The sequence below is a fragment of the Populus euphratica genome, unplaced genomic scaffold, assembly GCF_000495115.2.
Source record: "Populus euphratica unplaced genomic scaffold, PopEup_1.0 scaffold51.1, whole genome shotgun sequence".
In the NCBI taxonomy this organism is placed as follows: Eukaryota; Viridiplantae; Streptophyta; class Magnoliopsida; order Malpighiales; family Salicaceae; genus Populus; species Populus euphratica.
The window spans coordinates 70,567-83,862 of record NW_011499932.1 but is presented as its reverse complement, the minus strand read 5'-3'; the positions used below and the strand labels follow the sequence as shown (position 1 = coordinate 83,862).

At 33.2% G+C, this 13,296-nt stretch overlaps 1 protein-coding gene across 3 annotated transcripts; it reads left to right on the top strand.

Moving 5' to 3' along the window:
- Positions 1-7,800: 7,800 nt before the first annotated feature.
- RR12 (response regulator 12) lies at positions 7,801-13,296 on the top strand. 3 transcript variants are annotated; one of them, XM_011041288.1, is made up of 7 exons: positions 7,801-8,158; positions 8,942-9,094; positions 9,454-9,828; positions 10,136-10,212; positions 10,297-11,553; positions 12,281-12,440; positions 12,885-13,296. In XM_011041288.1, exons 1-6 carry the CDS (start codon positions 8,026-8,028, stop codon positions 12,350-12,352), a joined length of 2,067 nt encoding a protein of 688 aa, XP_011039590.1. In that variant the 5' UTR covers positions 7,801-8,025; the 3' UTR covers positions 12,353-12,440; positions 12,885-13,296. The 3 variants fall into 3 exon arrangements, with proteins under 3 accessions (XP_011039590.1, XP_011039588.1, XP_011039589.1); XM_011041286.1 differs by having other exon boundaries at positions 12,281-12,793; XM_011041287.1 differs by lacking the exon at positions 12,885-13,296 and adding an exon at positions 12,616-12,711.

Genomic DNA, 13,296 nt, shown 5'->3' with positions numbered 1-13,296 from the left:
ATTAAATTAGATATATTTATAAATCAAATATAAAGCAAGCTTAACACAAAAATCTTTAATTTCATAATATATTAAACACACCCCTCCATGGGTGATGTGGCAATAACCCACTCAAACAGGAACCCGCTGTCTCAATTCCATCGGTAGTTATCCATATTAAAACTATAAAATTCATGAAAATCTTAATGTTTTTGAACATAATTTAAGGTTTAAATCTCGATAACTAAGAATTCAGTATGTTTCCTTAACCTAAACAAGTAGATCGATGCGCTCAACTTTTCTTTTGATTTGTTAAGTGAAAGTTTTAGTGAAGCTAAAACTATAAAATAAAAAGCTTCCTCGTCTAGTGTCCTAGTCGTAGATTACAATCATTTTCACCTGCCCGCCTCTTTTGAGAGGTGCAGCTTCTCCAAACAATCACTGTCCCAATCCACGTTCTAGGGTTTTTTTTTTTTTTCCTGCTTTAGTTTATTTCGAACTAACAGCTACAGGCAAGATGAAAATCTTCTTCATTCTAAACGAGATCAAGATGTAGTACAATGACAATCCCCGACGACTTGACATAGAACCTTGGAGTCACACACCATTTCCCCGTGCATCCTTTTGATGATGATGTTTTGTTATTATTTTGAGATAGAAAATTTTGAGGTAACGAGACAAGTTATATATTTTTTATGTCTTAAGAAGATAAAAATTCATTTCAAAATGATTTGAGAGATAAATTTATTTTATCTTTTTATCACTGTGCATCTAAATAGACATATATATTTCTTTTATATGTATTTTTTTTTTACTGAAACACTAACCAAGAACAATCATAATGACATGTTTTTCATCTAGATGGAATGATAATGCTTGGATCAAAACTCTAATTTCTAAAATTTTTATATAGGCAGTACAACTTAATTGGAACTAGGCCTTGAACATGAGATTTTTGTGTGGATTATTCATCGTAAAGTTTTCAGGGTTCAAGGGGTGCCCATCAAGTCTAGCTACAAGATTTATAATCACCCCCTTTATTTTCATTTTTTTTTCTTTTTTCAGTTTTAATGGAAAGATGGATGATTAAGATCCATTGTTGGTAAAATGATCATCCTGTGTCAACTTGGTGATTCTTTATCTTAATTTTTTATTCAAGTTGAATTTTAAATTAAATTAGATGAGATTTCACTTGGTCGACTCGATTATAATTTTATTATATTTTTTTTCAGAAAAAAATTCAAAACATGTCTTTTTGTATTAACGATGATATAATCTATTATTGAATTCCAAATCTAATTGACCTTATTTTGAGATTTTTTTATATTATATTTAATTTATTTAAAATTATCGGTGAAAGTATCATATATATATATATATAATTAGAAATCAAGTTTGGAAATAGATCAATTTAGATTAATTTAAACCTTGAGGAGGTGATGGGTTAAACCATATTTAATAACTTTGGTGAGGTATACTTACTAGTAACTGAATAATATATCATCATCCATGATTTCCAATAATTGATGCATATATTAGTAATAACAACTAACCAACCAAATCATATTCTTCCTCTCAATGCCAGGCAATTTTGATAAAAAAAAATTAGGCAGCCAACTATACATTTTTCATAAAAGTGGCACAAATTTCAGAAAGTTTTTAAAAATATTCCCCTCATGGGCGACAACATTAGCTAGAATTCAGCATACGCATATATACTATTACTTTGAGCAGCATCTTATGCAGCTAAGGTACGCTGTTCTCCCCCCCATACCCTTACAGCCTGAATTCATACAAAGTGAGGTCATGTGACTTGCCATAAAGTTAAGGAATCTCAAGATTTGCCACCCAAAATGAATCTTCTAGAAAAATATATTATATTGCTCGAACAATATTATATTTTGGCTGTGTAGAGAAAGCTAGGGTTAATCATGTTATCATGCAAATTAAACTGATCATCAACCCTTTTGAATATTAATGGGGCTAGAGTCAAAGGATTATTGGTGCTTTGGATAATCACCAAGTTCATTGGGATCTGACGTCCATCCACCTTGTGGGTCTAGCTAGGATCTTCGATTTGTGGTAGGAAGCAACACCGAGATTTAGAAAACTAATGACTTATCTCAATGATCCTTCAGGTTAAAGATTTTGCGCTATTTATGCTTCAACTTTACAACATCATATAATACATAGTTTATGTACATTGTCATTTTACCCAAAAAGCATGTTATAGGATTGCATATGATTAGTGTTTTAGGATTGAAGTGAAGATATAAAAATGATAAGAATATAATATTTGATTGAAGAAATAAAAATTATAATTGAGATAATTTTAGAGTAAATTTCTATGTTGTAAAAACAAAAAGGATATGAAAACATGTCATTGATCCTTCATGTTAAAGATTTTGTGCTATATTTTTGTAATGCATGCTTCAACTTTACAACATCATACAATAAATAGTTTATGTACATTGTCATTGGTTGTATATGATTAGTGTTTTAGGATTGAAGTGAAGATATAAAAATAATAAAAATATATTTGGTTGTAGAGATCAAGATATATATAAAAATATATACTTAAGATAATTTAAATTTTTATTTTTTAAAAACAAAAAAAGATATGAAAACATGTCACCTTCTCTTCCTAGCCGGAGAGACAATGACCAAACCTTATCTAGAGGATATGATTATGACCCATTAATAAAAGGGTACTTCTATGATGACAAAATAAGAAGGGATTAATTTGGCTTTCTAGTTGGGAAAATTAATGTATTTTCCAAGCTTGTTATCGATCAAGATTTAAACAAGGACCAGATTCTAAATAATAAATTTCTTATGAATCTTAACATTGAAATGACTAATTTAATCCTTGAACAGACTGGGAAAATAGATTTAATTTTTATGCGTAAATCCTTTAGTTTAATGGAATATCCTCACCAAAGCATACTAAATTTTCTTCTTAAGATGTCATATTACACGTTAAGCTAGTATTAAGTATAACTAATAGCTTAATTACTTCTCCATCTTAATGCATCTTACTTCTTATCTTAACTAAAATATATAAATCAAAAGAAATCTTAACATGTAAAACTACACTAATATAATTTAAAATTGCATCGAGAAGAAATCGATAGCTTAGACGGAAAAACCCTATTCACCGTCTGCATGAACAATGCATTAATCCACAACACACTTGAGTATGGGTGCATGGTACTAAACTCTCTATATATAATGATATTTCTCCCATCTCTTTTTAATTTAGCATGAGACAGTTTAGTAGTGCCAAGCTGCTGTTTGGCCCCTTTCCTTGTTCACAAAGGCCAGGCACTTATCATGGAGCAAGGATTATATATGTTTAATTAAGGTTTATTATTTGGGTACAAGAACACAAAGACAGGATACTGGCAGCCACTGCATATACTCACACTTTCTTCATCTTGAGTCATTATTGAGCGGTAAAAAGAAGGGATGATGGAGAAAGTTGAGATTAGATATATATAGTCTACTTAATGAGCTTTGTGCATACAAGACTTGATTAAAAGGCACTTTCAATCAAGCTATGAAGGCCCCAGTAACGATAAAAATCCCCTTAATCTAGAAGAGAAACATCACATCATCTAATCATAGATGGCATTCCTCTCCTTATCTGGAACCCACACACGATATAGTCTCATCCACTCACACGAAATATATAGTGGGCATTCAAGTGTATGCTGATTTGCTAGCTTTTCTTTAATTAATTGCCTCTATTACTCATTATTACCCTTTCTCCCACCAACTTAAAAAAGGTTGGTGGATGAAGTGAAGCCCTGCCCTCTATTGTGTGGACTTGCATGGTAAGAGTAGCCCCTTCTCAATATTTTCACAAAAATAAATAAAAATTTGGTGATAATTAAGATAATATTTTTGAATTAATTTTTCCTTGTATTAAGATGAATTTTATTTTTGGTGGGAGATGGAACATTCGTAATTAGATTTTGAGTTAAAAGAATTATAAAGAAATCACTTCTTTTTTCTTTTTCTTTTTTCTGAATCTTAAAGAGAAATTATAATGAAATTGAGAATAATCTCTTCCTCTTACTTTAACATCTTTTCAAAAATCTTCCGTGGACCCAGTAATAAAATATCAAAATAATTAAAATAACACGGAATTAACAATGAAAATGCTCCTTGTGTACATACATCAAGGAACAAGATAAAGGAGTACTGTTGAGACATTTGATTATTTTTAAAGAAAAAACTTATTGGATCGTTCATGTTAGAAAACTATTTAAGTCTAGTCATTAGATTTGAGATCGACCGATAAATAATGACAACATGACATAGACAATGGCTTATTGCAGAACTCGTGCATCAACTCAACTCTTCATTAATCATATATACCATGAAAACAGATGCAGTTTGTTGGGTTTTGTCCGACTAGCGCCAATAATATTAGCTAGGTCAGTGACCCTAAATGCTCAGCACATAACTATAACATGAGATCATCTCCTTTCTCTTCTTTATCATGAACCAAACCAATTAGAAATCAATAGACTGGTTCGGGTTAAATTAAGTTTTTATTTTTAAGTAAAGTCTGAAATGCATATTATTTGAAAAGAAATTGAAGAATCCTCGCTGGCTGGACCTAAAAAGAAAGGCCTTGATCGACAGGGAACTGTGTTAACTAACCAGACCGGCCAATTATTACAGCTAGGATATAAACTAAGTACATAAACCAAGGGAATGCACAGTTCTCGTGGAAAGAATTCTCTTCTCCCAACTCTCCCGCGTCTAGTCCCTAGCTAGCTAGCACTCTACTCCACCCTTGTCACTCTCACAGGGAGAGCGGCTTTTTGGCCCTTTCCATGCGTCCTGAGCTGATGCTGCATGGAATGCTGGACCACCGCAGGCCAATAATCCCCTTGTCCTCTTTCCTAGCCTGCAAGGATCGGTTAAGCTGCCACTCCCAACTTGAAACATGCACCAATTATTTGTACTCCTCTGTTTCTCCTTGCAAGGATTAACTATTGCTAGCAAAAAACCTATTTACTCACCTTGGGACTTGGGAAATGTTTGATATTTCAATTGTTTTTGTGGTTATAGATTTTTATTAAAAAAAATTAAAGATAAAAAAATTACAGCTAAACATATCCCGAGCAATATGCTATGGTGTTGTGGACTCGTGTTTCTCATCGTTACTATTAAAAAAAATATAAAATACCATGCATTGCTCATGTCTTGATTTTTTTTCCAAATAAAAATATTTATTTATGGCATCCTCAACACTTTATATGGTCTTGATTGAATCCTTGTGTGCGTTTCCGTCGATATCTTTCTTTGAAATGCGAACAAAAATGGACAAAAGGACTTGATTGATAAAGTTTTGAAACATTAGAGATCAAATTGATATAACATTTTGCTTTAGGATGAGATTAAGAATTGGATAAGTAGAAAGTGGATGGAGAGAAAAGTTGACCAAATACACTAATGCAGGGATTTGGTGTCGAGCACGGTCTGCGCCTACATGACCCGCGAAGCATGCTCACGCGGGCTAAAGTTCTTGCAGTTTCTGCCTGTCGCTTACTGAAAAGGCCTCTTCCATATGTGGTCCCCACTTTCAAGCCTTGTGGTTCAACATTTCACCGTATCCCCCTCTTTTTTATTTTATTTTTTTCGAATTTTGTGATTTGTTTCGTGCATTTTCAGTATTTAAATACCATTCCGCTTTATATTATTTATGTGAGTTAGTCGTTTTAAAATATTTTTATTTGATAATAAAAATAATCACTAGACATAACATATATTATATACAAACATAGTTGTTTATTAAGCGTTATTTATATTATCCACTAATTTGATCAAACTAGGTTGATGTTAAAAATCAACATAAAAATTTGATTTGATTTTTTATTATTTTCAGAGCAATATTATTTTAATTTTAAAAAATCCTAAAATTATGCTATTTTTTATTAATAAGAGTTTATTTACCCAACTTGTAATTAAAATCTTGGAATGGGTCATGAAACGGATTGTGTTTTATAAGTTTTTATATAAATAAAACTAGATATGGTGTATTTATATTGGTATTGAGATATGTAATATTAAAATTTAAAAATTAATTTTATTGGGATGGTGATATAAATTCACTCTAATATAAGTAGAGAAGAGAGGCGAAGAAGATGACGAACCTTTAGAAATTCAGAATTAAGACCATAAAAGTACACAAGGATCCAAGTACTTAAACAGCAACTAATTATAGTAGTAGTTATAACTAAAATGAAATAAGATTTGAAATTCTCAATTTTCATGTGCTTAAATTCAAATTACTAAACTTTCCTAGCAAGTTTACACCCATTAAACGGGTGAGGAGAAAAAATAAAATTTTAATTATAATCCCAAAATAGATGCATCAAATAAAATAAAAAAGAGATACCCTGATTAAGATTGTCAATTGTTATTAAAAGAAAGAAAGAAAAAAAGGAATATTTAATAAGCTTTAAAAATGCCCCAAATAAAAATTCAAATAAACTAACTATTCATCCCCATCCTTAGAAAATTAGTAAAAAAATCAATTATACCGATATTTTTTAAAAATAATAGGAATAATAAAAAAATAATAATGATTTTATAAAAATTCACACAAATATAAACATGCATAGTTGAAAAGACAAAAACAGTAATATAAAATAAATATATTTTTAAAATAATTTTAAATAAGTCTATTTTATTTTTAAATAGAAAAAACAAAAAAACATGTTTTTTTATCTTATTATTTTTATTTTTATATTTCAAGATAATAATCAAACACTGATAGGAAATCCACTCATATATAGTATTTTAATCTTCTAAAAAAAACTAATCCTGTAACTAAATTCTGTAAAAATAGCATTGTTCCCACTAATATCTAGATAGGGTAGAAAATTGCAAAATACTACTTTCAATTAATTCCTTTACAATGAAAAAGAAAAGTAGATAATTCTAAAATTGCACCAAAACGGAGAATATCAATTACAATCCAGAATAGATGCGCGTGGAGAGAACGCGCAACCAAAAATGGTAAAACAAATCTTGATATTAAAAGCTTTTATCTTTTTAACCTCTCACTCTCCACCGTCCACACATTCCATCACCGTCCAAATATATCCTTACATTTCGTATTCTTTATCATCACAAAAAACTGTAGGCTTGATTATTTTATTTGGTTCCTCATATTTTAATTTTTATTTACTTTGGTCCTCTCGCTGTTATCCCCTTATTCTATTTATCATCACAGAAGTGAAGTGATTCTACGAAAGATCTCGTGGTAAAATCTCGCTTTATTTTTATTTTTTTATGTTTTTGTATAAATACTTTACATTTTTCTTAAAAAAGCCTCTTTTATGGAATATTATTCTCAAATTCAATTTGGAAATATCTAGTATATTTAATGAGTGAGTCCTAAGAATAATTCTCATAACTCAATAGTTAAAAATGGTTAGAATGTCATTTTGTGAAGGCTTTAAATTATTATTATAAATATTTAATATTTTTTATGTATTAATGTGAATCCCTTACTTTTCACTCTATATAATATGATATTCTCGTGATTGATTATTTACGGTACTTGATAGGTACTTTATAGAAGGAGCATATGAGTGCATGAAAAAAATAATCAAATGATCATAGGAAAAAAAAAAGTCAACAGTCAAAGGATGATATTATAATGAAAAAGAATATAGCTATCAAAGTAGAATAATATTCAAAAGTAGAGGGACCAAATAAAAATAGAATTTCTGGTTCGTTGCCATGTTTTTTATTGTTTTAAAAGCTTTCTCTATCTCTAAAATACTATATTCCAACTTAACCAATCAACTGTTTTTTTTATTGCCACTTTCTCTCTCAATTGACTCATTGCAAAGCTCTGCCATTATTATGGTTTATGGGTTTTTGTTAAGAGCTTTAAACTTTTAAACAAAAACCAGTTAAAGCTTCAATCTTTGAAGCAAATACTAGCACCCCACTTGGTAAATTAGTCCCTTTATCTTATTCTTTGCTTTGACAAATTGTTTTGAAGAGAAAAAGAAAATGACTGTAGAGCAGGGAATCGGAGATGGCAATATAGACCAGTTTCCTATTGGAATGAGAGTTTTGGCTGTTGATGATGACCCAACTTGTCTTTTACTGCTGGAAACTCTGCTTCGTAGATGCCAGTATAATGGTTTGTCTCTCTTTTTTTTATAGCTTCATTCAGTTGTTCATGTTTTTTGGACATGGGTTTTTGTTTTCATGTTTTGTTGTTAAGGTTAAGGCTTTGATGTTTTTGTTGTTTGTCAGATTTACGCTGTTAGTTGTGTAAAATATGAATGGTTATAAGCCATTGACATGAATAATCTTTGTTCTTGGTTTTGATTCTCCTTGTTGATTGAGAAGTTTGATGTAATTGGTTTTTGTAACATGATGTTTGTGTAAACTGTTGAGTTAAATTAAAGCATCTTGTCTTGTTTCTTGGTTTCTTGAGAAAAGAAGAAATCTATATTCTCTGCTTGCTTTGATCCGGTTTGTTACTTTTGGGAGATAGGCACTTAGATATGTATCTACTCTAACAAGATTTTGTATGTTAAAGTTTACACTTTTGAATCTTTACTGTCTCTAATGACATTCTGAGGTTTTGGCTACTGGTATGTTATACTGATTGGAACTGTTGGATCTTCTAAATTGATTGCATTTGTACTCTTGGGTCATTAGTTCTTTGGAGTTAGATTTCTGTAGATTTGTTCTGAGTTTAAGCGCTCGAAATCTTATGATTTACTGGCACGGCACACTTCTGGATCTTTTCTAAATAAATCTAAATTTATTATTGATTTTACGAGTTTCGGTTGATTCTGAATATTTTAACCTGATAAATCTAGATTAACGATTGATTTTCTATGGTTTAACTGATCTATTTTTGTGGAATTTCACAATCTGGACTTATAAAATATATGGGTTGTGGATTGTGCAGTTACTACGACGAGTCAAGCAATCACGGCATTGAGTATGTTGAGAGAAAACAAGAACAAGTTTGACCTGGTTATCAGTGATGTCCATATGCCAGACATGGACGGTTTTAAATTGCTTGAGCTCGTGGGGCTTGAGATGGACCTGCCTGTCATCAGTAAGACAAAAACACTACACATGGTCTCTTGCTCTCTGTGTTTCAGTTTTGATCTAAAGGAAAACATGTTGCAGATTCTTTATGGACCCGTGGAGTTCCAAAAAACATTTTGAAAATGATCATTTTCATGCCATTTCCAGATTTCCAACATCTTTGAAAATTTTATAGTTCACTCTATTAGTCTGATTAAAACTCATTTTGTTGGTTGATTCCAAAGCCGAAAATTAGGATCTTGTTCTGTTCAGTTTAACAAGTTCATTTAATTTACTGTTTCTTGCATAGCATGTTAATGTAACATCTTTGCAGTATGTGGTTGTCCAATTGGGATTCGATACTAATTGAATAACGTTGAACTGCAGTGTTGTCAGCAAATGGTGATCCAAAGCTTGTGATGAAGGGGATTACTCATGGAGCTTGTGATTATTTGCTCAAGCCTGTTCGAATTGAGGAACTAAAGAACATCTGGCAACATGTAATTAGGAGAAGGAAATGTGATAACAAAGACAGAAACAGCTCGGATAACCGAGACAAGCCTAATCAAGGAAGTAGTGAAGCAATACCTGACCAGAAGCTTAATAAAAAAAGGAAAGACCAGAATGAGGATGAGGACGAGGATCGTGATGAGAATGAACATGAAAATGAGGATCCAGCAACCCAAAAGAAGCCCCGGGTTGTATGGTCAGTGGAGCTGCATCGCAAGTTTGTGGCAGCTGTTAATCAATTGGGCATTGACAGTATGTTATTTAACTCATCATCATACTAGAGGCGTTTAAGATGTTTTTCTTGGGTATACGACCCTGGTTTTATATATTTATTTATTTATTCATTTAGTGAACGTGTGTGCATGCATGCGCCATTGTGCACATGCATATGCTTACTGTTTTTCCTTGTTAATATTGGAGACAATATGTGGTTTTTGACTTTTCTCTAGTACTTGAACTTGTTTTTTTTTTTTTTAAGCAAAATCAATCTCATTGGTTAATTAATTCAAAGATCTTTTATATTTCTGTTCTACTTTTCATTCATTTTGTTTTTATGCAGAGGCTGTTCCAAAGAAGATTCTCGATTTGATGAATGTTGAAAAGCTTACAAGAGAAAATGTGGCAAGCCATCTCCAGGCATATATTCTATCCTCTCCTGGTTTAATTGAAATTGAATAATTATTTTCATCCGGGAAACTAACTACACTGTCCTGGATGCAGAAATATAGGCTTTACCTTAAAAGGATCAGCACTGTGGCAAACCAGCAAGCTAATATGGTGGCAGCTTTAGGTAGTTCAGATGCATCATATCTGCAAATGAATTCTATGAATGGAATGGGATTGCACAACTTGGCTGGATCTGGGCAGTTTCACAACACCCCTTTCAGATCTCTCCCTTCTAGTGGAATGCTTAGTAGGTTGAATTCTCCTGCTGTTCTGGGCATTCGTGGTCTTCCTTCTCCTGGAGTGATTCGATTAGGTCATGTACAGAGTGCACCGCACTCAGCTAATGGTTTAAGTCACTTCCAACCAGTTGGACACCCTGGAAATAATGGGAACATACTTCAGGGGATGCCAATGTCATTAGAACTTGATCAAATACAATCAAACAAGGGTGTCAACTATGTTAGGGAACTTCCTACTCATCTTGATGATACAGCCACTTTCCCTGTATCCAGTGGTTCCACAGATATGAAAATAATTGCTGGGAGCTCAAACAGCCCTTTTGCTGGTGTTTCAGGTAAACCTTTGGTGCTGGAAGGACATGGTCAAGGGCTCCAAGATGGCCAAAAATTTGGAAATCAATCTTCTCTCGCAGCAGGTTCCTTAGATCCAGGATATTCTTCCCATTTCCCGGATCATGGTAGATGTAATGACAACTGGTCCAATGCTGTTCAGTCAAATGGGGTCCAATCAAGTTCTTTTACCTTAAATGACTGTTTTAAGCAATCTACTCTGCATCCCAGTTCCATCAGAGACAGCATGTCAACAATGGCCTTGCAAAGTAGGAATAATCACTGTGATGTTTCTTCTATCTCTACTCTGCCCATTCATTTACAGGACTCCAAAGCAGATCTACAATGCCAAGTGGCTACAATGAACAGTGATGCTGGACAAATAATCAATAATGGCCAGCTAGGGTGGGATGACCATAGACAGGATGATCCTTACCACGCAAATGGCATGTCTAACACAATAAACTCTGCAGTTCCTATTAATGGTAATGGGAGTCTCATTGGCCGGAGTTTGGATCCAAATAACATGATTTTTCAGAGAACAAGAAGCTTCAGGTCAGCAGGACAGTCAAATTTTGTTGACAGCTCACTGATGAAGCATAATGAGGTTGAAAGTTCAGCAATGGAAACATTAGTGAGGTCAAAGGATGGGTATTTGCTAGGTCAACAGAAGCAGCAGGACAGCTATGTTTCGAATAATTTTGGCTCCTTGGAGGATTTGGTGAGTGTAATGGTGAAACAGGCAAGTCCCCCATATCCCTGTCTATTCCTATGGAGATGCCTTTGTTTTTCCTGTTGAATATCGCATATAAAATTTGCATGATATTCTGAGCCTTAACCATCGAATAAGAGAATCTTCTAAGCAACAAAGTTTTTATTTTCCCTCACTTACCATTTGGCTCTCACTCAAGCAGCACTACCCTTGTATCCATGTTTTTTTTATGAACTTTCTAACTGTTTCTTCTGATTATGAAATATATGTTTCAACTGTAACATGGTTTAAAAATGGCGTTCCGAATAATAGCCTGCAAGTTGATGCCAGTTCTTGTTTTTGTTCTGATTGAGTTTCTTATCACATCATCTTTGAATCTGTTTGTTTATTATGTTTTTCATGTCCTATGAGGCCAAACATTCTTGATTAGGAGAATAGTCTGGATGCTTGTCTGTTTCTCTGTGTACCGGATATATCTTGTTGATTAGGAGAATAGTTTGGATGTTTGCCTGTAATGCTGTAAACAAATCCCCATTTCTTACCCCGTGAATTTTGAGCCGAAAATTCTAGCAGTTTTCATCCTTCACCACATTCAAGTCATTAGGATAAATATTTTGCTGTCTGGGATCTCCATGTCATTGTTTTCTTACTCGATGAATCATTTCGATTTACATCCCTTTATCAGCATTTTGCTGTGTTCGCTACCTCTTCATCAACTCTAGCCCTGGCATTTAATAACAAGGATTCAATGATGCAGGAACAAGACAAGGTGAAGTTACCAGAAGGAGACTTTGGATGTGGTGGTTATTCTCTTAGGACATGCATATAAAGCAGATTTATGCTGCCAAGCCCACAAGAAAAAAGGATCTGCGGAAGCATTACACTTCATGCAGATTGAGTTTTTCCTAGTGTAATTGGTACTCCATTTATCTATGTATTCCAGTTGTTTTCTTTAGAGGACTGTATGTTAATTGCAGTAGTTGTTTTGTTCTCATATTCAGTAGAGTAAAATTTTTTTTCTTTTTGTCTAGTTGATTAAGCAAAGCATTGTAATCTAATAACAATTCCTAGAACTTCTTTGAATTGAACTAGGAAAATGCCTCGTTCCTGCAAGTGTTTTCTGCACTATTGATGGCATTGAGATTATCACGACCCCACACTGAAGAAAAGAACCACTATTCCAACCAAGAAAAGTGCCCCCGCTGTTAATATTGACTAGAAATGGTTCTTGATTGTCTCCTACCAAACAACAGTTCCACATATGTTACTTGTATGTATTTGAGAAAACTATGTCTAGAATACGTCATTGTGACATGTCATTACCATGATAATCAGTAATCATTTCCTTATAATCTTTTTAGATACCTCCTAGATCTCACCCCCACTCCAAACAAAAAAGAAAGCTACTAAAGATAGGAAGGTCAATGCTTCAGGTTTATTGCAGATTCATGAGAAGGTAATGAGAAAAGGCATCCAGGGCCTGTGGAAGCAGGCCAACCCTCACATCAATGCCTGCAGAGCCATTTGGATTTTGCATCGAGTATGCAACCTGAGGGATTGGAGTAACCAATGGAGCAGCACAGGCTGCATCGCCATGTAGAAAATCAACCTTGTGGAGTGGCATCCTTGTCCGATCAGAAACTATAGTTTACTCGTTAGGAGGTAGAGTGCCTTGTGGCCCATCAAGTGCTTCCATATATGCAGTCAGAGTCACTGTTGACAGAGTTCTTAGCTTCTTTTATCTTCTCTATTATAGTTTCATGGCTTCCTTCC

What these genes read in the sequence shown, in the direction of transcription:
- RR12 (XM_011041288.1), top strand. Translation starts at nt 8,026, where the DNA reads ATGACTGTAGAGCAGGGAATCGGAGATGGCAATATAGACCAGTTTCCT. An exon ending in TCGTAGATGCCAGTATAATG is followed by an intron (nt 8,159 to 8,941) that starts GTTTGTCTCTCT and finishes TGGATTGTGCAG; the next exon opens with TTACTACGACGAGTCAAGCA. An exon ending in TAATCAATTGGGCATTGACA is followed by an intron (nt 9,829 to 10,135) that starts GTATGTTATTTA and finishes GTTTTTATGCAG; the next exon opens with AGGCTGTTCCAAAGAAGATT.